The sequence below is a fragment of the Martes martes genome (assembly GCF_963455335.1).
Source record: "Martes martes genome assembly, chromosome: 10".
Lineage (NCBI taxonomy): Eukaryota > Metazoa > Chordata > Mammalia > Carnivora > Mustelidae > Martes > Martes martes.
This window is the reverse complement of record NC_137898.1, coordinates 53,427,823-53,452,918: the sequence shown is the minus strand read 5'-3', so window position 1 is coordinate 53,452,918 and position 25,096 is coordinate 53,427,823. Positions and strand designations below refer to the sequence as shown.

Here is a 25,096-nt window from a genome sequence, read left to right as displayed (position 1 = left end):
TGACATGATAGGCATACACTGGTAATAGAATAAATAAAATGTTGAAGTACAAAGATACCCATGGCACTCCAATTGCTGTCAAGTAATAGCTGCATCGGGGCACCTGGGTGGCTCAGTGGGTTAAAGCCTCTGCATTTGGCTCAGGTCATAATCCCAGGGTCCTGGGATTGAGCCCCGCATCAGGCTCTCTGCTCAGCAGGGAGCCTGCTTCCCTTCCTCTCTCTGCCTGCCTCTCTGTCTACTTGTAATCTCTGTCAAATAAATAAATAAAATCTTAAAAAAAAAAGTAATAGCTGCATCACTGTAATATTTTCTAACTTAATATTTATTCTTAGCAGCAGGCAAGTCCATGATCACGCTGATCATGAGTTTCATGTGTACAATGTAATGACTCTCTCTCTCTCTCCATATATATATATACATATATATATATTTATACTTATATATATAAGTAATTATCACAATAACTTCAGTTACCTTCCATTACCTCACATAACTTTTTTTTCCTTGGGCATCACTGTGATTTTTAATACCCCAAGTAGCATATGAAAGTAGCACTACATATGAGTTCTACACAACTGCTTAGCTTTGCTGTTGCAGTATGAAAGCAGCCATAATACATAAATGAATTTGCATGGCTGTGTTTCAATAAAACATTTCTGGATATTGGAATTTGAATTTCATATACTTTTCACGTGTAAAGGAATATTCTTCTCCTGATTTTTTTTCTGACCATTAAAAAATTTAAAAATCATTCTTAACTCATGAACTACATAAAAGTCAGTGAAGGGTGGGATTTGACCTATAGGCTACTGTTTCCCAACATCTGGGTAAAAGCATGAATTCTGAAGCTAAAATGCCTGGGTTTTATCCCTGTTCTGTCACTTGATAGCTTGGTGATATTGGGCAAGTTATTCTGCACTTGTATACTTTAGTTACTTCTTCTATAAAGTGAAGATACCCAGAGCACTGATTTCCCCTTTTTCACCTTGGTTGAGAGGATTAAATGAATTAATATATGCAAATCACTAAAAAACAGTACTAGGCACATGGTAATTTCTATAGAAAGTTAGCCATTATAACGATCTGATTAATGGGCTGGGTAGTGATGATGATGGTGAGAAAAATAGAAATTATGACATGGGAGGGAAAACTGGAGAAAGATGAGGGTGAAGGTGTTGGTAGGAGTCAAATCTTGAAAGGCCTTCCATGCCAAAGAGTTTGTCGACAGTATAGATCAGCTGAATGGTCTTCGGCATGAAGAAACAATCTATTCTGTATTTTGGAAATGTCACTTGGCAGTGGTGAAAAAAATGGGTGGTAAAGGAACACAACCTATGAAAGAGACACCAGTCAAAAGACCTTTGTAACTGGGCAATTAAGAGATTATTAGAACATAATTCAGTGCAAGTAAAACCACTTCTTAATCTCAGAATTTGAAGTCCTCCATCAAAATGGGTCAGCAGAGCAGGTATTCAGCAGAGCTGACAGATCAGAATAAATCACTGTGGCTCTGGTCTGCATCCACTCCTGTTAGCCTGCAGGCCAGCAGGGATTTGAGCTTCAAAGCTGATCTGCTTGCCAAAATGAGTTCATTGGGAGGTGTGGCTCTGCAGCCTGAGTTCATTAGCCCTCTCCCCAGATGCGATCCTACCTATTCACCTAAACTTTTCCTTCAGGTCCTAGGATAGGCCACTGGGAGCCTCAGTCAACCTTACTCCCTGAGCAGCAGTGTGCCTCATTAACAACTTTTTAATGAGGTCACAGGCTGTGACTGCTCATTAATAGTCTGGTTAGTCTGCAACCCCAGGGATGGAGGAGAGTGAGGATAGAAGCCAGTGAGAACAGAGCTCAGCCTGCACCAGAGCTGCATCAGAGGGAGAGAGAATGAACCCCCTTTAGCAAAGACTCCTGGGCTTTCACTCTCAGGTCCCCAAGGTCTCTTCTGGCCCTCAGAGACTGATTCTGCAGATAGAAGTCTGGAGGGACCAAGGCCTTAGAGGGGAGGTATTACAACAGAGTCCATTGATCCCACCCTTGGGCCAGAGATTCTTGAGGAAATCAAATGCTCTTCAGGTTTTCTTTGATGCTTGTGTAAATGGAATATTGCCCTTGGAACTCTCCGTCCCCTTGCTTTCCTTAACCGTGAATTTCCTTGCTATTCCCCCAGACACATCCAAGTACAGATTCTTTGTATTATTTCTCAAGTTCTTTTGAACTACACTTGTTCTTTTGAACTATACTTCTTCTGTCTTCCTTGTGTACTATCTCTTAGAGATCCCCTCCATTGCCAGGGTTTCAACAAATCCTGTGGAGATGAAGCCTCCTTGTGGAGATGAATCTTGGGTGTTGACTTTTATCTCCCACCAGGATTATTGCTAGAGCCTCTTCCCTGATCTCCCAGCCTCCAGTCATATTGCAGACTTACACATGCACTTCATTCTAATTCATCCTCCTTACCGTCTCCAGAGTTCTAAGTGTGCCTGTTGAAAATCTGTCATTTTCACACTTAAAATCCCAACAATCCACCCTCATCTTTAGAATTAAATTAATGTTCATATATTACACAAGTCCCCTTCTGCTTCAGCTGTATGTAGTTCAGCTTTAAGTTATTTTTCTAATTTTGATTCTTACCATACTTCAACCATATAGTTGAATGGATAGTCAACTATCGCCCTCCTGAACTATTTTCTCTCCCCCTACACCATGCATTTCTACTTTCCCTAAATTTACTCCTTTTTATTCCCCTCAACAATTTGCATTCTGAAAATCCTGAGTTCAAATTTCTTGTCTGCTATTTACCAGCTAAGTATATTTATGCAAATTGCTCTAAATTTCTAGCCCTAGGTTTCCTCATCTATGAATGAGGTGATAATACCTACCTGATGGAGTTGATATAAAGATGAAAATGAGAACAATGAGACCTACTGTGAAGGTGTTAAAGCCAATCATCCTGTGGCAGTGGAGGCACCATGCAGGCAACCACTTCCACTTGTATAACTTTATGAGTCTATTCTTGATAGTTCTTGCAATTTAAAGTAGGATATCAATTATTCAGAATTCTCAATTAGTTTGCTACTAATTGTAACATAGGTAAATTGTTAGGTCCCTTTCTTTTTCCACAGAGCAGAGTAAAGAAAGGGATTAACAGGAATTTACTGTCAAATTCAAGTTACCTATTTATAAATAAAATATCATTTACTCCTCACAGATATTATTAGGATGTATAGAATAGCAAAAAGGAACAAGAGGTAAGTGTCAGATCTTAAGTTTGAATCCAGGTCTACCTGAACCCAAAATGTCGTATTTTTTTCAGTATAGCATCTGCCTTCTCCAAAATAGAAAGGCAGAAACTATAAAGAAGTTAGAAGGAAAAGAAAAGAATAATATGTAACATAGAAAGCTAAGAGGCCTCAGGAAGATCATAAGAGAAAAAAATCTATGAGACCAATATATATAAATAGAGGATCTACTGCGTATATGGTGAACTAATTCTTTGAGATCACTGAAAGAACTAATGGAGTTATTTTTATTCTCTAAAGAAAGCTACTTGGAACAAATAAGTCTTCAAGGAAAGGTGGTTCTTATTATTAAATCTTTTTATCTCTAATCATTTTCTGCGACTATAATTCCTGTTCCTCACTCCCTGCTTCCCATACCAAGTTAACTTCTGTGTATCATTTAAGATTCAACTTGAATATTTCCTCTTCTATGAGTCTCTCCCTGATTCCTCCAGGCAAATCTGAGTTCACTCCCTTTTGTAAACATATGGTGGCTTGCATATATCACTGTTAAGCGTCGAAGTCATTGCAGTCGTGTTTCCCACAGTAAAGACAGTTTACCATTCGTGTTTGCATTTCTCAGGCCTAATTCAGTGCCTAGTGCAAAATAAATGAATAAATGAATCCATAATCCCTAAATTATTTCCCTAACCCTCACCTCTCACTGAAATGTGAATTCCATATTTCCAACTGCTTCTAAGAAATTTCTGCTTACGTGTCAAGGCGTGTGTCTAGCACTATGCTACCAGACACTCTCTTACAAATCTTGAAAAAAGATTCCTGTTACTTCTTTTTTTAACCCCACCATTCATTGACATAGTCTTTCAGTTAATCAGTGAATATTTACATACTGAATCTTGAGAGTATAAGAGTGAACAAGAAGCTGCCCTCAGGGAGTTGTTGGCAACTACACAATACCGTTACATAGAAGCAGACAAGTACACAAACAGCTGTAGAACAAAAAGGCAGGCAAACAAAGTGCTGTACTATGTCATAATTCTTCACTTGGATAAATGCCATCATAGAAATTTCAACCAGTCTCCTAATCCTGCTCATTCTTCCTTGGCAAAACTCTTACTCAGACCTTGGCTCAATTCCCATGTTCATGGGCCCTGCCATCACACAACACAAGACAGGCCCTGAATTCTAAACTGTTATTATAACAGCCTCCTCACTGTTCTCATTGCTCCCCTGCTCACATCCCAATCCCCCTTATATTCACTGCTAAGTACAGGATTTACAAGGATGAACAAAACAGAGTCCTTGCCCTTGGGGACATTATAGTCCAATGGAAATGAGAGATATTAAACAAAGAACTGCACAAATAAATATATAATTATAAATCCATATCATTGCTATGAAAGAAAAGAACATAGTATTCTGAGAAAGAATTAAAGGAGGGATTCCTAATTTGCATTTGGAACAGAGACCTCACCAAGAAAGTAACTTTTTAAAAAGTTTTTACTTTAATTCCGGTGGTTAATATGTAGTGTAATATTAGATTCTGGTGTTGCAATATAGTAATTCAGCACATCCATACAACACCCGGTGCTCATCACAAGTGCACTCTTTTTTTTTTTTTTTTAAGATTTTATTCAGTTATTTGACAGAGAGAGATCACAAGTAGGCAGAGAGGCAGACAGGGAGAAAGGGCGAAGTAGGCTCCCTGCTGAGCAGAGAGCCTGATGTGGGGCTCAATCCCAGGACCCTGAGATCATGACTTGAGCCGAGGGCAGAGGCTTAACCCACTGAGTCACCCAGGCACCCACAAGTGCACTCTTTAATCCCTATCATGTACTTAACCCATCCTCTCTCTTCCTCCCCTCTGGTAACCATTGATGTGTTCTCTATAGTTAAGATTGGCCTCTCTCTCTTTTTTTCCCCCCTTTGCTCATTTGTTTCTTAAATCTCACATGTGAGTAAAATTGTATGGTATTTGTCTTTCTCTGACAAACCTATTCTTCTTCGAATAATACCCTCTAGCTCCATCTATGTCATTGAAAATGGCAAGATTTAATTTTTTTATACTTAAGTAATAGTCCATTGTGTGTGTGTGTGTGTGTGTGTGTGTGTGTGTGTGTGTGTATTTCGGTTTAGGGCTAGAATAAGAGTTAGGGTTAGGGTTATTGCCAATGTGAGGATATAGACCTATTATCCTCCAGTTCAGAGACCTCTTCAGAGGGATATGTTTAGGGTGAGTGTTATGGTCACAGTGAGGGGTTAGGGTTAAGGGTTAGTGGCTAGCCATTAGTGGTTAGCAGTTAGGGTTTGGGTTAAGATTAGGTTTTTAATTAGAAAAATACTCTCTACTTCCATCCATGTTATCGCACACTGCAAGATTTCCTTTTTCTTAAGGAAGTGACATTTACTGGTATCAGAAGAGTGTGTAGGAGTTAACCAAGTAAAAATAAAAAGAATAATATACAAAGCAAAGGATTTGTATATACAAAGATCTAAGTCAGAAATTGCAGAAATGGTGTTGGTGGCAGTATTAGCAGTGATGTTGGTCATCATATAGTCAACTAGAATGCTCCTTCCATCCTTGATGGCAACTTTCAAGTCCCAGGTCAAATAACATTTTAATGGAACCTTACTGTATATGACACTTGCCAGGGCCTAGCATGTTTTCTATACTTTATCTCATTTCCTTCTTGAGATGTCCTTACTGGGCACCTTAATATATATGAAACTGAGACATGGAATAATTTTTTCCAGGTCACAAGTTTAGGAATCAGTGGAGGAAACCAGAATGTTAGTTTTGTTTTGCTTCAGATATCTTTTATCTATTAAAACAAAACAAAACACTAAATACTGCACATGATAAAAAATTCAGGCAGATTCCTTCCTTTTGGAGGTGGAGATAAATTTCCCTTCTTTTAATGTGGGTTGGACTTAGCAACTCACTTCTAAGGAATAGAATGTGGTAAGGGTGTAGTGATAAGTCATGTTTATGTCATGCACATTCCAATGTATGTAACAAGAAGGGCACTTAACTCTGGTATTATTCCCCAACTCCAAACCAAACAAAATTAAAAAAACCCTTCTAATCATGAAAAAGCAAGAGACAAGAATATCTCATATTGGAGAAAAGTAAGAATATATGACAACTAAATGCAAGGTAGTACCCTGTGGGCAGTCGCAAACTAGCTCGAGTGAGTGACCAAACAGGGCTCGGACTTGCGCCTGCTAAAAGCCTAAAAGGGTTAACAACCCTACAGGTGAAAAGCTGAGTAGTGCTTGAGAAAGAGCTTGAGCAATGGGACCTGAAACTCGCTTATGTGACTGCCCACATTAGCTTATCTGGAACAGACTGACCAGACTTGGTCATTAATTCATACTGGGCCTGTGCTGTCCTTGATGGGTATCTATAGTCAAGGCCTATTGGACATAAACCAGAGTCTTCTGGCGCCAGAGGAACTGCAACATGTATAGGTATATAGATAAGAGAAAGCCTGAAGGGTTTAATGTGCATGCCAGAAATAGTTACTCCCTTTTCTTTGTTTCTACTAGCTATGTAATGATTTGCTGTTCTGAATAAAGTGGGCATTGCTTGGACATCAACCACCTTGCCTCTCCTGTCCCCATCTCTTTGCGTCTCATCTTCATTTCACCATCCTCTTACCCGCTCGACCCTGGTCGTGTTGTCGCGCTGGCCGCGACAGTACCCTGGTAAATGAATCCTGGTAAAGAAAAGAAACATTTGTGGGAAACTGATCAAATTCAAATAGTGCCTGAAGTCTACTTAATAGTATTGTACCACTGTTAATTTTTTAAGTTTTGAGAAATGAACTGTAAGACGTTAAAACTAGGGAAACCTGTATGGAGTATAAAAAGGAATCCTTGGTCTATCTTTGCAACTCTTCAAGTAAAAAATTGAACCAGTATAAAATCATATACAATCAAAAGTATATATCTGTCTCAGTACTGATCTCTAGTACCCCACCCATTTCCCTGCTGAGAGGCAACTACTATCAATTTTCTATATATCTTTATAGAAAATTTATATAATAAATTTTATTTATATATTTGAAGTTTTCTTTTTATAGAATATATGCAGTTGTATGATGTGTATATGATATTCTCCATGTTGATTTTTTAAAATAAACTTTAAAAATTGCTAAGCATCAGGGAAACTGACTGGCTCAGTCTGTGGAGCCCACAACTCTTGACCTCAGGGTTGTGGATTTGAGTCCCAAGTTGGGTATAGAGATCACTTAAAAATAAAATATTTTTAAAAATAAATAAATTTTTAAAAACTGCTAAGTATCACAAACCAGAGAGATCCAATTCTAGAATTAAACTTAGGTCACTCTGATTTCAAATTTAGTGCTTTATTCTACAAAATGCTACTTCCCCTTAGCCAAGAGGGTTTTTTTTTTGTTTTTGTTTTTGTTTTCTTTTCTTTTCTTGAAATTCACACTGTTGTCATCTGAAATTCGTAGTGGTCTCAAAGGACAATAGATTCAAGAAAGGTCAGGCACCATTAAGAAAGGGAAGAAAGGGGAGCTAAGGTAAGCCCAATAACACCTGGGGGAAATACAAGTGCCAGCCCTTTGTTTGGCTCTGAGGACAAAAGAGGCATAGCTGGGACTAACTCTCCTAAGTCAGGACTGGGTATATGGCCAGCCCATGTAGTGTGCTCACTCATGTCTGCAAAGAAGGCAGCAGGGACCTGGCTTTGAGTCCAGCCGCTAATGGCTTGTGCAGAATAGAGAGTAAGACTTCCCTGGTTCCTCTTCTGGTTCTTCTGACAACAGAGCCAGAACTCTTCAAACACTCAAGGGCAAGCACGAAGTATGGGTGTGAGGCAGAGCTGAGCAAAGCAGATCTCCCTACTGGGCACAGGTAAGGTTTCTGACAATGGCCAGATTAGCCGAGGACCTCTCTCCAAGTTCAGGTGCTCAGCTGGACCAGGTTTGGCACAGTTCAGACACCACAATCTATTCCTATATCCACACTGGGAAAATCTCATCAGTCCTCTCTTGCTGTATCATAAGTGAGATCTGAAAACACAAAAAGATTAAGACTACTAGTTCTCCCCCCGACCCCGTCACTTCGTCCTCTAAAGCTTTCTGACTCAGACCTGCAGCCTCCACAGGACATATACTTCCTCCACATTTGACTTTCCTCTGATTAACTCAAGGAAGACTTGCCTCAATGGAACATTCATGAACCAAAGTACGTCAGAGTACACTACTTCTTTAGCACAACTTTATGGGAGCAGAAGGCCTAGAAGAGTTGGTTCCTACTCCTGGGGCAGTCAGTCAAGTGATTAGCAGAGAGATGTTCCTGAAGAAGTTCTGGAGGGATGGGGTGGGAAGGACCTTGTGGGCCTATCATGACCCATCAAGTTCTGTGATACCTTCCACTCTTGAGCCAGGTCCCATCTCTTCCTCCCCAGTAGTTTCCAGAAGTTCTGTGGGAACCCAGCAGGCCCTTTCGTCTCTCTTCCCTCTACCTTTCCAATCCTCTTCACCAGCACCAAACACTACATTTTGTCCTGAAATGGAGCTTTTAATGAAAGTGGAGTTCTGACTAAAGGGAGAGCAGTCATTGAGAAAAGTAAGAATTCCAATGATGAATGGAAACTCCGGGAAGAATGAACGGTCAGGTTCATGTTTTCATTCATCCTGTCCTCCCAAAGCACATTAATAGCTTAGCTGGCTAGATACTGGACTTCCTCCTATAATGATGGTTGAAACAGTTAATTTTCTGAAGGAGCTTACAGATCTAGGTGTAAGTAGGTAGTTATAATTTCTGAATAATTGAAATATTTTTAAAGGGTATGGGAAAGTAAAGATGATTAGTCCGTTTGGAAGCACCACACAAAAGACAGAGCTGAATTTTGACAGAAGGAAGGTTAGCCAGGTGGAGAAGGGAGTGCGTGTGGGAAGAAATGATGTCATATGCAAAGGCACAGAGACAAAGGGAACTGATTTATCAAATAAATGGTAAGAAGCTCAACAGTGAAGCAGAAGAAGGACCAAAGGTGACACTTAAAGTTTAGGTTATGTTCGTTTTGTATGCTTTGTTGAAAACCTCATAATTGCTCTTGTAAATTTTTTTGATTGTGGCTCTGTCACTTAATTTTCATGCAATTAAAAAGTTCCTTAACTACAAAATTATTTATCTGCTTTGAATTTACATTTACTCATCTCTGATATAGAAAGGATAATGATAGCATTTAAATCATAGTTGTAAGAAGAAAATGAGAGAATGAATGTAAAGCACAAAGCACAAATCTATTAGGTAGTCAACATTGCCATCTTGGTCATCAGTGTGATTATCAACACTTTCATTTATAATGTTTTTGTTGCTATTATATAACAAATATAGCTCCCTATAGAAAATTTAGAAATATAGGAAATAAAAATAAGAAAATAAATCCCCACCTTTTACCATTTGAAGTAGACCACTTAAATTTTGCATATACCCTTTCAGCCTCTTTCTATAAGCATATATTTACAAAATTAGAAATTATCATGTGTGGGCAGGGTTGGCATCTTATTTTTTCATTTAATATTATATGGTGATTGTTACACTACAGCATTAAATATTCTTCAAAATTACTTAAAAGATTGCATGATATTTCCTTAAATTCATGCTTTATAATTGAATGATTCATTTGTTTATCTATTAATGATTATTTCCAAGTTATCACTAATGATTGGCACTGAACAAACTTACATGTAAAATCATTGCCTCCATTCCTTCTACCAGGGGAGTTCTTGCATCAAAATGTATAAACAGTAAATAATCCTCACACAATAGTGCCAAATTGATTTTTAGAGAGACTCTATTAACTTACAAAGCCCTAAACAAAATAAGATATTGCTTACTAAACCTCACTAGCATTCAATATTTTTCAATTTTTAAAGTTTGATGAAGAAATTAAATTTCTATGTTAATTTTTAATTTTATTAATAGCAAAATAGAACAATTTTTATATGCTTACTGGCCATTGGCACTTTTTGGAGAAATAAAATTTTGAGTCTTCTATATATCTCTTTTGGGGAACATGTCTTTTAAAAAATTATTTGTATGACTCATTACTTATCAAGTAGACAAATGCTTTTTATTTGTGCCATTATTGCAAATATTTTCCTATTTGTCATTTATGTTTCCCTTTTATTTATGGGTTTTTTTGTGTTATAAGTATTTTATTTCTTATTATGTCCAAGTATTTGTCCTTCAAATAAAAACCAATGTATTTTATTGTAGATAGCATAAAAAGTATAAAATACAAAGAAGAAACTTAAAGCACTTGTTATTATACCACTAAGATATTAACAAAGGAATAGAAACGTTTCTATGTGTCTATTTATGCATGCATGTATGCATATATATATGTATATATATATTCATTTTGAAATAAATGTCTTACATTGAACATACTATTTTGTAGCCTAATATATCAACTTTGCAAGACATATTGAATATTTTCCCATGTCATTTGATATTCTTATGACATACTTTAAAATAACTCCATACCACATGAGTTCACTCATATGTGAAATTTAAGAAACAAAACAGATGAATATAGCGGAAGGGAAGGAAAAACAAAATAAGATAAAAAATGAGAGGGAGGCAAACCCAAAGAGATGCTAAACTCTAGGAAGCAAGCTGAGGGCTGCTAGAGGGGAGGTGGGAGATAGGGTAACTGGGTGATGGGCAGTAAGAAAAGCACTTGATATAATGAGCACAGTGTTTTATGCAACTGATAAATGACTAAATTCTACCCCTGAAACTAATAAAAAAAAATTACTTCATAGCATTCCATAGTATAGATGTAGTACAATTTATTTCACAGATCTATTTTTATGTATTTAGACATCCTTTTTTGTTTGTTTCAATTACTCTATTGTAAATAAAGCTGAGACGAGAATTCTAGTAGATAAAATTTACACCTAATCTTAATAAGTTGCAGGCATAGAATTGCTAGTTCAAAGAGTCTCTGATACATACTGTGAAATCCACTTATCATTTGGACCTACAGTGTTCAAATATTTATATTCTTTCACTTTTACCCAAATAAATGATTAATTTTTAAAATTTTTAAGGAAGATAATCTCTTTTTTAAAAAACTATATTTGATTTCTGATGACTTTGAACATTTTTTCTTTTTTTTGGCATTTGATTTCTGATTATGTGAATTGAATGATTATAGCTTTACCTAAATTTCTCCTGGATAAACTGCAACAATCTCTTGAAATTTATCTTATATATATTGTCTCTATTTGGAATGTATCTTTAATTTCTATGTTAGGCTTTTAATGTTCAAACATTTAACTTTATATGTTCAAATCAATGAATCTTGTTTTTTTTAGATTCTGTTTGAGAGCTTATGCTGAAAAAGAGCTTCAAAAGCTAATTAAATATTAACAGACTTTTTTTTCAAATTTAACTATGGCTTCCTATTTACCCTTAAATCATCCATATTTGATATATTTTGGTATATTGTTTAAGGTGAGAATGTAACATTTATTTTCCCCTCAAATTACCCCAGAGCTGCTTATTCAATTTGTCTTATATATGCACTGCTGCTGGGAGTCATTCTGTTTCAATTATTTGCCTAAAGTACAATTCTTCACAGCACACACAAATAAACATAATAAAACATTTTAATGTTAAGAGAATATAATAAAACATTGTGAAGTAGTATTATAATATGCTTTAATATCTATTGGTGTATATACTTCTTGCTCTACTTTTCTCTTTCGGTTGGTTTTTTTTAGCTTTTATTTATTTGAGAGAGAGAGAGAGAGCATGAGAAGGGGGAGGGTCAGAGGGAGAAGCAGACTCCCTGCTGAGCAGGGAGCTTGGTATGGGACTCTATCCCAGGACTCCAGGATCATCATGACCTGAGCTGAAGGCAGTCCCTTAACCAATTGAGCCACCCAGGCACCCCTTGCTCTACTTTCCTTAATGTTTTTGGAATTCATTTAATTTTTTGATTTGTTGATAACTAGTATCTTTATAATAGTATTGTTTTCTTCATAAAGACAATATGGCACTCAATTTGTCTAAGACACTTTTCTAACATTATGTAAGTACATTACATTCCATAATGGCATGTCTATTTTTAACATGCTTATTCTATGGTATCCTGTATTTTAATGACATGGTGAAACTTTCTCCCTAGCTAACTTTTTTTCATGAATATTGGAAATCCACTTATTTGCTATATCAATACTGAAACTAGCCAACAAACTGAATTATTTAATATTGATAGTTTTTTATTTTCTAATAATAATGTTATCTTTTTCTTTCCAATATTTCTTATTTGTATTCCTGATCTAATTGCTTTGACCAAAATTCCAAAACTTACTGTGAAGTTAAGTTGGGAGTCCCCAGAAGGACTTCAGAAGGTCTGAGAATTTCTACAAAATACATACAATATTATATATTTTTTTGAAGGAGAGAGATTCCATAGTTTTTGTCAGTGTCTCAAAATATTGCATGAGCCCCCAAATTGAAGAATCTCTGCTCTAATGTTTTAATTGCAAGTGTAGTGTTGGCTATTATTTTACATAGATATTCAGGTTATATTGAGAAAGTAGTCTGGGTTATATGAGGCAAAATGAAATCCCAGTGGACTTACTACCATTACTGTCCTTGGGTTCTAAGATACCTAGTTCCTCCAACTTCTGTCCATCTTTCAGAATCTTCTTATGCTCCTTTCACATATAATGTCTAGGGATTTTAGTTATACTTAGTGGAAAGAATAAGGAAAAGCATATCACTCCCCTCTTCCTAGAACCAGAGTTCTCTGTTTTTTTTTTTTTTTCCTTTGCAGTTGGGCTAAAGTTTTTGTTTGGTTGTGGTTTATAGGGGTCTTTAAAATTAATTTTATTTTATATTTATCATTTTCTAGCCCAGCTACTTAACAGAATTTTACCTATCTAATTTAAAAAAGAACTTTCACTAATATAAAGAAATGTTTGTATAAATCTTTTAAAATTTATTTTGTTTTGTACCTAGAGATTCTTTCAATTCAAAAAGTCATGTCTTCCTTTAGCTCAGAAATGTTCGTTCTTCCTCTAGTACTTTGAGTATTGCCTCTCTTTTCTTTGTCATGTCATTCTGGAATGCCTATCAAATTGATTTTATTTCCTATACTTTACTTCATTATTCATCTCATTGTTTTCATATTTTCAAAATTTTTCTCAGTAATGTGAGTACAATTTCTCAAACTTGTATTCTAATTCACCAATTCAGTTTTCTTAAGTTTCTAACACTATGCTTCACAGCCTTTTACTTTGATAATCATGGTCGCCATCCTCACCCCCACCCCACCCCAGCCACCACAGTCTTTTCTGACCTATGACTGTCATTTTAATAACTACTTATTCAATATTTAATATATTATAGGGCTTTTTGAGAGTATATATTGAAAACAATTCAATGTGTTTTCAGTTCCTTTCAGATTCTTTTTTAAGAAAGGGAACAACTATTCTGATGTCTTGGATTCATCCCATTAATTTGAATTATTGTCTTCATACCTCTCATGACTTTCTACATTTACTTATTCTGAAAAGCACAGGACTGGGTTGTATTAAATGACAGTAGGAGTTTCTTTTTTTAAGTTTTTTAAATTTTTTTATTAACATATAATGTATTATTAGGCTCAGGGGTACAGGTCTGTGAATCACCAGGTTTACACACTTCACAGCACTCACCATAGCACATTGACCTTCCCCAATGTCCATAACCCAACCACTCTCTCGCTAGCCCCCATCCTCTGGCAACCCTTAGTTTGTTTTGTGAGATTAAGAGTCTCTTATGGTTTGTTTCCCTCCCGATCCCATCTTTTGTCATTTATTCCTTTCGACAGTAGGAGTTTCTAATTAAGATTCTCTATTTGTTGCATCAATGATCCTTTTATTTATTTATTTATTTTTGAAACTTACATTTGGTTTTTCTGATATTGAGCTCAAAGCTATTAACATTGCTTCATTTAATTTTTAGTGATTCAGAGAAATCTTAGATTGTCTGATCATTATCCTTTGTCAAAAATGATTTACTCCTGAAGAGATGTTTTGGAGTTTTAAATACAACCTTGAAATTCATATTACTCATCATGGTCTAATATTAAGCCTCTCTTCTTTAGTTTGTCCACTGCTTAAGAATGGATTATATATGAAATAGATGGATGAGCATACCATCTGGTCTTCTTGATCCCAAGTATACAGATTTGATCCCTCCATTAATTCCACTCTATGCCATCCATTTTCAATGTCAGAGTGATCTTTCTACATGGCTTTTTTAACAATGTCCCTCCTGTGCTTCAAATATTCAGGTGGCTCTCTTTACGGAATAAGGTCCAAGTTGCTGAGCATAGAATAAAAGTCTATTGACGGAACATATCCAAAACAAGGGCCACATATTTGTTTCTCTTCTACTTTGTTTCAATTCTGGTTTGTACTGCTCTTAACAAATGTTTTTATTTCTGTTTTTAAGCTTGTGGTTTTTTGTATAGTAGTTCCCTAACCATATCCAATTCTTTTTAAATTTATTTTCCAATTTCATGTAATAATTCCTCCATTAGAATTCAATATTCTAGATTACCAAGATAACAAGAGAAGAGCATATGATAGTAAGTTGCAAATTAAAAGCAACTAATAAAAACTGTGACTTTGCAGAAATTCCTATTTTGACTTTCTTAAGCATTAATGAGTCCTCAGATCAAGACAGAACAGTTCAATGACACATGGTCCAGTGGAAATCTGAGAACTCTGGAATCCAACAAATGTGGTTTGGATTTGAGATTTACCACTTTAATTGCTGTTCTTTAACATCTCTGGGATCAGTTTCCTCATCTATAAAATGCACATATAAAAGGACAAAACACAAGCATGTGTTAACTGTCCTCAATACATGTAGCCCCTCACTCACCTCCCAAATTTCAGCCAGCAAGAAAGATTCATAAAGAGTAGAAAAATTACTAGATGCTTTATTATGCATTATAGTTATAAATATTTTTCTAAAACTTTGATTAATGTACATGTATTTGGGGTTCTGTAAGATGTTATTTATTTATTTGTTAGAGAAAGAGATCACTTAAACAGGGGAGCAACACGCAGAGGAAGAAGCAGACTCCCCGCTGAGGAAGGAGCCTAATGCTGGACTTCATTCCAAGATCCTAGGATCATGACCTGAGCCAAAGGCAGACGCTTAACCAAATGAGTCACCCATGCATCCCCACATATATGTGTTTTTAATGAAATCATGAACATTGGGCTTGTTTCTCAAAAGGTTAGGTATTTTCAGGAATATCACATCTCCCAAAAAGTGCCCTTTGATGGTCACTTCATGGACTTATGGCTTTGATTTGGTATAACTTTCCTGTATACATTAATGTACAAATAGGGTAATATCAAATCCTCCAGAAGCTGGCCCAGGCCCATCTCTGAGTTGAAGCTCTGGCCATTCTTCCTTGTGTCTTTATTCTGAGACAACAAGGCCTTTCTTCTTCCAGCTGAGATCCCAACCTTGCCTCTTTTCCTGACACTAAAAAGGATCCTGAAAAACAAACCCAGGTTCTGACACTTCCAATCAAGAATCTCTCTCCATGACCACAACTGGGGATTCTTTTCTATATCTATGGCTGGAGGAAACTGGACAAGAGTTGAAGAGTTTATCCTCATGAGCTTCTCTTCCCTACCTACCGAAGTACAGTCATTACTCTTCCTGACATTTCTAATCATCTACCTGGTCACCCTGATGGGAAACATCCTCATCATTCTGGTTACGTTGGCTGACCCCATGCTGCACAGTCCCATGTACTTCTTCCTCAGGAATTTGTCCTTCTTGGAGATTGGCCTCAACCTAGTCATTGTGCCCAAGATGCTGGGGACCCTGCTTGCCTGGGACACAACCATCTCCTTCCTTGGCTGTGCCACACAGATGTATTTCTCCTTCTTCTTTGGAGTAGATGAATGCTTCCTCCTGGCCACCATGGCTTATGACCGCTATGTGGCCATCTGCAGTCCCTTGCACTACCCAGTCATCATGAACCAAAGGATGCGTGCCAAACTCGCTCTGGCCTCCTGGTTTCCAGGCTTTCCCGTAGCTACTGTGCAGACCACATGGCTCTTCAGCTTTCCATTCTGTGGCACCAACAAGGTAAATCACTTCTTCTGTGACAGCCCACCTGTGCTGAGGCTGGTCTGTGCAGACACAACACTGTTTGAGATCTATGCGATTGTTGGAACCATTCTGATCGTCATGATACCCTGCTTGCTGATCCTGTGTTCCTACACTCGCATTGCTGCTGCCATCCTAAAGATTCCATCCGCTAAAGGGAAGCATAAAGCCTTCTCGACCTGCTCCTCCCACCTCCTTGTTGTCTCCCTGTTCTATGTATCGTTAAGCCTCACCTACTTCCGGCCTAAATCCAATAATTCTCCTGAGAGCAAAAAGCTGCTGTCGTTGTCCTACACTGTTGGGACTCCCATGTTGAACCCCATCATTTATAGCCTGAGAAATAATGAGGTGAAGAATGCTCTTGGCAGGATCTTCCACAAGGCTTTAGGCCTTATAAATTGCATCCCATAGACATTAAGAAGAGTCAGTGTACTGAATGGGGAGCAATCAGTTTCCTATTTGGGATTCCTCTTCCTCTTTTCACATCTCTGTTGGGATGAAACCCAGCTGCTGAAGCTCAGTGCAGGGAAAAGAGCACAGAAGTAGGTAAGACCTATTGCTACCACCTGGAAAACTCCTCTGCCCATGGTAGGCTTATTTTATTTTTCTTGTTGGTATTCCAACAATTCTGTGCCAAGTAATCCCAGATATTAACATTCCTGTGTCCACACTGTGAACAGTATAGAACTGCCTATAATCCTAATGTCAGAACACATTTAGTTACAGGACAAAATCAGTAAAAATCATCGTGTCACATTCTCTTCCTTTTGAACAGTTCCGACTCATTCATCAGATAGAAAACCCTATGACCCCTCCCAATGCATAACTTTCATCACTGTCTTACTTCAGTTCACATGCCCTTGAAGCAGTTCTTCTAAGCTCATTGGTATGTGTTATGAATATAAGAAAATGTATTGATAATCCCCATACTTACACCTTTATAACTCCCACAATCATTTTATTCCTTATTCTACTTTTGCCAGGAAGAATGAGCTGAGCTTCCGTGGGCTCTCTATCCCATACTCAGGTTTTTAAACCTTGTTGAAGTAATATTATAAATTCCTATTGTGTTCCTGGTTTTTGAAATTTAAATTCAATTAATTAACATATAATGTGTTATTAGTTTCAGAGGCAGAGGTCCGTGATTCATCAATCATATAATACCCCCTATTCACTACAACATGTGTTCTCCTTAATGTCTTGTGATTCTGTTTTCATCAAAGTTTAAAAAGGATCTAGCTAACTGCAACATAGCTCTTCTTTAACCAAAAAATATTTCTTATTCTTTTTGGAGTTTCATAGTACTCTGTTTCCTAGGTATACCATCATCTACTTAACAAATCTTTTATAATTACAAATAATGCATTAAAAAATAGCTTTATGTATAAGCATTTTCATATTTTTGCCAATATATCAGACAGATGGAAATCTAGAAATTGGGGAAAGGGTAAATACATGTATCATGTTGGTATATATTGGCAAATTTCCCTCAAAACTGATTGTACCATTTTATATACCCACAAGCAGTTTACATGTGTTCCTTTTTTCCCCCTGGCCACATCAATAACATATGTCATCAAACATTTTGTTCATATAATAGGTAAAAATTACTCAAATTTGAATTTGAAGGAAATAAATTTTGAAGAATATGGAAGAAATATTTGAGTAAATTAGAGAAAATGGTGAATTTCATTCAGACTTCTGAGTTAATAGTTTAGGTGATTAGCAGCTGGCGATGTTTTGTACTCTATTTTCTCTACTTGAAAGGTGCTTTCCATTTATTTTAGACAGAGCCATCTCATCTTTCAAGGTCTTCACTGTGATCCCTCAAGAACCATAAATTATTCTCTCCTACATGCATCTATTCCAATTTTATCAACAGATAAATTAAATTTTGAATACACTATGCTGTACTTGTTCTTACATGTTTCTCTTCCCCCAGTGTTCCTGTAACTCTTTGAAAATGAAAACTGCACAAGTATTTGTTTTATATGACATGGGCAATTCCTGAAAAACTTATGTTCTGAAAAACTCTATACCGAAAATACTATGGAAAATGGGTTAGGGCAGACCACTCAGAGTATATGGAACTCTGAAGCCAGCGTTTTAACAGAAACACAGCTGGTATGTGGAGAGACAACACAGACTGCTCAGACATGCAGTTCAGGGACACTGGAGGTTGCCACAGTAGATATTTAACATGCATAGTAATGATAGAATGAAAATGTCAGTGATGGTTTATTTAGTAAAAGAGTATTTGGTGCTGAGATAATGCAGATGGTGTGATGCTCTGAACCAGTGGGGCAGCCCTTATATGGTCATGAGAGTCACTGCCACTTGCCAGGAACCAAAAGCTGCACAAAACAATAGATGCTCCTCTTTGTGAATGGAGCCTCAAGCACAGGCAGAATTCTAAAATTTTCTTGAAAACAACTAAGGGATGCCAAGGTCTTATGACATTTGCTTCAGTGTTGAAAGTTATTACTTTATCTATTCTGGTTTGCTTTGCCCAATACAAACTTTACATTATGATGAAATTATTCTCCAATTTTTCAATAGTGTATGAAAGATGAATAAATGAATGGGTAATTCAGTTGAGAAGTGGTGGTGACTTGGAATAGAGAATGTAATTTATCAGGTTTCAGTAGAAATTAATTCTAAATAATTTTTAGAGGAAGAATTAATAGGATATGTTGGATTGCATGAGAAGAAACACAATGCTCAAGAGAGAAGATCTGATTCTAGAGCAAGACCAGTTCCTGCAGTAGAGTATATGTATTCTGAAAGTCTGGAGGAGATCCATAAAAGAAGTATGAAAGAGATTTTTTTTCCCAGAAAGTTCAAGCCTTTTCCTTCATATCCCTGTTATGAATCTCTTTTCACCTTTTAGAAACATCTTCCCCAAACTTGCAGTAACTGATCTTGCCTTGGGACCAGTTGCTTTCATCAGGTTATCCCAGAACCAGATATGGAAGCCAATGACTCAAGTGCAAGTGACTTCCTAAGGAAAAACCATTAAATTAGTGGGAAAAATAGAGCAGGAATGGAGAAGAAACTAAGCAAACATATAATTTGGGGTGCAATCCCAGACTAGCCTAATCCAGCAGGGAACTCCAGGGAATAAATAAAGTTTAGTTTGTTCTGCTTTGTGTCAGAAGAAGTAGGCTTCTGTACTTCCGTTCCAGTCATCTACTGGCTACTGGCAAGCTGGGAGGTAGGGAAGAGTGAGAATTAATACTCCTAGGCACCACTCTCTCCCAGTGCCCTGGGAGGATTCTTCTGAAGGTCTCAGGTACAAGCTATTAGAAGTAAAGCTTTCTGAAGTTGACAAAGGATGGTCAGAGCTAGTCAAAATGAGCAAGGAAGATTGAAGAGAAACTCCAGCAGGGACTACTATAGTCTGCCCTTCAGAAGTGCTATTCATCATCTGAGTGTTTTGGTCAAGAAAAAAATTCCTAAGTCTCTAATCCAAACATTAAAAAATGGTCATTGAAAAAAATAACTACTGAAATCCTAAATCTAGAGCTCCGTTCAACATAAATCAACATTTCCAAGTTCAACATCTACCAAGCAATGTGAATTCAGATACATTTATTTTTTCCATTTGAGTAGTTTGAATCAAACACACAAATCCAAACTCATCTCCCAAGATATGCATTGGTCATCAGAAACAAACACATAAGTATGAATAAATATTTTCTCATTTAACTCATCATTTTCAAGTCATCTTTATTTTTCACAATAGACTCAGAACCACACACCATTATATAGGGCAATGATAGTTCTTTTACTTCACCTTCCATTTTACAGAGGCCCCTTTGGGGTGGCTGGGACTGAGAAAATAGCTCTTGATGATTAATTTATATTTTTTGAAAGGCTTTTGTCTTAGATAAAGACATGGCTGAAATTTTGGGATTGCTGCTCATAACTTAATTAAATTGTAGTCCAAGTTCCTACTCAGAGTTATGTCCAGGGAAATGGGAAATAGTGGTGCTATTTTTGTAGCTACATCATTTTCTCCTAGTTACATATCCATCACAGTTGTAATTTTACATTTTTATATGGTTCATTCATATCTGTCTTCCCATTTAAACTGCATGTTCCATGAGGACAAGAACAATGTTTGTGAAATTTCCTACTGAAATTCCACTGCCTTGTTCATGTTAGGCATCCAAGTATTATTTGTTGACTGAAGGAACAAACATTTAAAGTATACGTTGTGCATCTGCTCATTGGCCATTGAAGCCTGTAATACAGTTTTTCCTCCTCCAAATGCAAGTACTCAGTATCTGAGAAGAAAGAAAGGATAAGAGGAAGAATGGCAGAGAGAAGTCATGTAGCTATTTCTATTCTTACACTACTTTTGGTTGTAATTCCAAGTAAATATGGGAACTAACAGAAATTTATGTTATATACTAGACAAAGAGAAAGGTTATCGGGGGGAGAGTAAATAGCTATTCTTTTTTATCCACTGAGTTACCTTTGTTATCACTTTTGTTGGAAGTATGCTACACTTCCCTACCCCAAACTGCAAGATGAACATGCCATCCTAATTAATTGCAGTGGAAAATCTCAGGTCATGTAGGTGAAGGATGATGCAGAAGGTCAGTATTTTAAATATGGCTTGTACAAAAATTCACCCACATATTTGCAGGCAATATGCCAAATACTAGGCAAAAATAATGAAGAAGTCAGATATAGTTACCACTTTCAGTAAGAAACATGCAATAAAATTTCTATTTCAGAAGAACTATAAGAAATGTTCAGAGATACATTAGAGTCTTTGGATGAAGCCCTAATCAGCTTGGGGAAATTTTATCTCAAAGCATGAACATCATCTTATCCCTCACCTTCAATTCTTATTCCAGAAAGGTTAAGATTTTAAGACTGTTAGTCAGACTTCCTTATTTTCATCTTAATCAGGAATTAATAGCTCCTCAACCAATGGCACCTCCAGCCAACTGCTTATGATTTTCATTAATATTCTCCACTTGGCTTAGACAATGATTAATGAGTTCTCGTCTCCATGCCTGAAAACTTCTGAATCCAGGTCAGAAACACTCCCAAAGAATCAGCCCAGTGAGAATCAAAAGTGTGGGGAGATGTAAAAGAATACTGGCATGATAGAAATGAAATCACTGTCTTAAAGTGATGCCTGCACTCCCATGTTCATTGTAGCATTTTCACAATAGCAAAGACATTGGAACAACCCAAGTGTCCATTTACAGGTGAAAGGATAAAGAAAATGTGGTATTTGTATAGATATATACAATGGGATATTCATCAGCCATAAGAAAGAAGGAAATTCTGCCATTTGGACAACATGGATGGACCTCAAGGGCATTATCCTAAGTGAAAGAAAAAGACAAAGACAAAGAAAGAAAAATACTGTATGATCTCACTTAAATGTGGAATCTGAGAAAACCAAACTCAAAGGAAAAGAGAGTAGAATAGCGGTTATCAGGGGTTGGAGTTAGGGTGATGTTGGTCAGAGGGTACAAACTCAGTTATAAGATGTATAAGTTGTGGGGATCAAATATACAGCATAGTGAATATCATTAATATTACTGTATTATATCCTTGAAAGTTGCAAAGAGAGTAGATATTAAATGTTTCACCACACACATATACAAAAAGTTAATTTTGTGAAGTCATGGACACGTTAACTAACTCTATTGTGTTAATCATTTCAATATAAATACATGTATTAAATCATCACATTATATACCTTAAACAGTGTTATATGTCAATTTTCTCAATAAAGCTGAGGGGAAAAAAGAATACTGGCATGCTCTTCAAATCTCTCTCTGGTGCAAACCTCAAAGAATAGACAGACCCTGAGTTTTTCTCCCTTGTTCTTGTAGCCTCATGAGTGCAGGAAAAGTTGGAGCTGCAGCAAAGATCTTCCTCCCTGTATGAGATTGTAGAACCTTCATGAATTTTTTACTCCTGGGAATTCCTCAAAACTCACACCTGTCAGAAAGTGAACCTATGACTTGACCTGAGGAAGAAGAAGCATTGGGGAAATCACTCTATTACAGTAAACACCAGGGACCCCAAAATAGTCCTGAGACCCAGCCTGGAATCCTCTAGAGTGACTGACATAGGTCCAGCTCAGAGCTTCTTTGGAATGACTAATGCTGCACAACTCAGGGTTTCTTTACAGGGACTGACTCAGCCACGGCCCAGGATTTACCTGGGGTGTCTGAAACAGCCCTGGACAAAGCTTCTTTGAGAATGTGACATGGCAGAACACCAGAGTTCGCCACCAATGAGGACAGAGACAGGTACAACCCAGAGTACCTTTGAAATGATTGACACAGACACAATCCAGGGATTTTCTGAAATGATTTGCACAGATATAGCCATATTTTAGGACTCCCCTGGAGTTGCTCATTTGGATATAGTCTCAGAGTACCCTAGAGCAGCTGATACAGACCAGGGGTTCTCTGGAATGTGAAACAAATTTCACTCACAAGAGGTAAGTAAAGAGCAAAGTGGACAGAGCACAGACTTGAGCTCTCTTGTAAAGAGGATGATGGCTTATTACCAAGAAAATGTATCTTCTTTGACATATTTCTAGGAAACAGGAAGGAAGATCAGAGGTCTCAGGTAAAAAAAAAAATCATGGGGTTTTATAAGACTTGACAAATTAAGTAATCTGGGAAAAGATAGAAAACACTGATAATATATGCATTGGGCTTTAGAATGGTGGAAGCATTTGCCCATATATAATCTAATTTCACATGGTTAGGGTATCTATAATAATGGTCATATTACGTTTGAGAAAACTGTAATTCAGAAAAGGTCATGTCAGTAGCTCTGTGTCTCACAGCTAAAAAATAACAACCAGAACTTCAACTCTGAATTTATAACTCTAAAGTCCTTGCTGTTATAACTATGTGGCCCCAAACTATCATTTATGTGGGAGTTTCATGAAGTTTTTATTTATTTATTTGAGAAAGTGAGACAGAGAGGGCAGGGTGAGGAGGGGCAGAGGGAGATACAGTCTTAAGCAGACTCCCTACACAATCCCAGGACTCTGAGATCACCACCTGAGCTGAAACCTGAATCTCAACCAACTGTGCCACCCAGGCACCCTAGTTTCACAAAGTTTTCATAGGTATGTTATCTAGTTCTTTCTTGTTGAAACAGTGCATGGAATCTCCAAGATGTTACCACAGAAAAGAGATACTCTGGATAGAAGTGTAGCTGGCCAGACAACCTCAGCTGTTTTTGTATAACTTCTGCTTCCAAAGGTTTCTCTTCCCCTCTGATGGCTGCAAACACAACTACATTCATCCAAGGCTCTGTGGTTACAAGACCAGTAGTAAAGCAGTAGCTAGATTATACTTCATTGATAACATCCTGACAACCACAATTACATGCATGAAGCTACAGGAAGATTAGTTCTTTACAATAAGGTCCCAGCAACCTCCCCTCCACCATCCCTTCCCTGCTTAATAGAGGAAAACAGATCAAAATGTAAAAACTGATGAGAAAGGTGAGAGAAATAGAAGAGAAAGAAAGGAAAGGAGATCAAAAGAAGGCAATATAAAGGGATGGTTAGAGAAGGATCAAGACAGAGGAAGGAAATGGAATTACAGCTGTGGGAGGGAGGCAAATGAAAAGTTTTGAATCGTGCATTCATGTTGTTTTGTGCAGCCATAGGGGCCTAAGAAGAAGCATGAAGGAGCCGTTTCAGGGGACAGGAGAAAAGTGAAAGCCAAGCAAGTGGGGGTTCTGAGCTCCTGCCCCTTCCCCTGTCTCTGCCCTTATTCATCCTCATTGGACTTAAATGTAGAGATTCTCTGTAGGATGTGGTTTGAAAGAAAAGGGAAAGTCATCTCTGCTCCTTAACTGAGATTTTCTTTGATAACATCTGAACTTTTGGCCTGAGAACCTTCTCTGAGAACCTTTCTAGCCTTTTGTTACATGGTGACCAGTGTCTAAATAGTATCATCTGGTTATGTGTCATTAGGAAATTCTCAAACAGTACATAAAACTGTTTATTTATACCCAACTCGTGTTTGAAATGATTTAAAGTCACTGATAGAAAAAAACAAAAGATAGCTTTGCTAAATAGCCCAAAAAGTAGAGTTTAGAAAATTGGTGTCAACTCATTTTGGGATATAGTTTAAGTGATATGCTCCAGAGTCATGGCTCTGTCCTAGGAAAAGTTTTGATTAAATATTTGAGGGGAGTGGACATCTGTGGCACAGTGAGTGATGCAATACTCTTATATTAAAGCTTTTAAAATAAGTTCTCAGAACAGAGCAGAACATTAAAAATAAATATATATTTATATTGAAAGACAAAACTGAATGTACCATCTGTAACACACACACACACAGTCAGAGGCCTTATACTTAATTGTAAGTTCAACTTGAGATGCTATAGCATCATTAAACTGCTCTAAAAATAATTAAATCATAGGCTACATTAATTAGCAAGCACTTATTAAGGACTTTGTTATGTACAAAAGATACAATGATGACTGAATAGATTTTTACTCCAGGCATTAATAATTAGATAATATAAGTTTTATATATTTTTATATATTTATATATAATTTGCACACATACAAAATTGTATAGTGCTCTAATAGAGTTTTACCCAAAGTGATATAAGAGAGTAGAATAATCCTTTTTTTTTTGAGAGAGAGAGAG

General features: G+C 36.9%; 1 protein-coding gene across 1 annotated transcript; it reads left to right on the top strand.

The window, feature by feature from the left end:
- Nucleotides 1-15,884: 15,884 nt before the first annotated feature.
- On the top strand, nucleotides 15,885-16,838 carry LOC308349990 (olfactory receptor 10A2-like; the record flags this gene model as incomplete). The annotated part of the gene is made up of 1 exon (XM_080814991.1): nucleotides 15,885-16,838. The coding sequence occupies one exon, from the start codon at nucleotides 15,885-15,887 to the stop codon at nucleotides 16,836-16,838; it is 954 nt and encodes a 317-aa protein (XP_080671117.1).
- Between the last annotated feature and the right edge of the window lie 8,258 nt (nucleotides 16,839-25,096).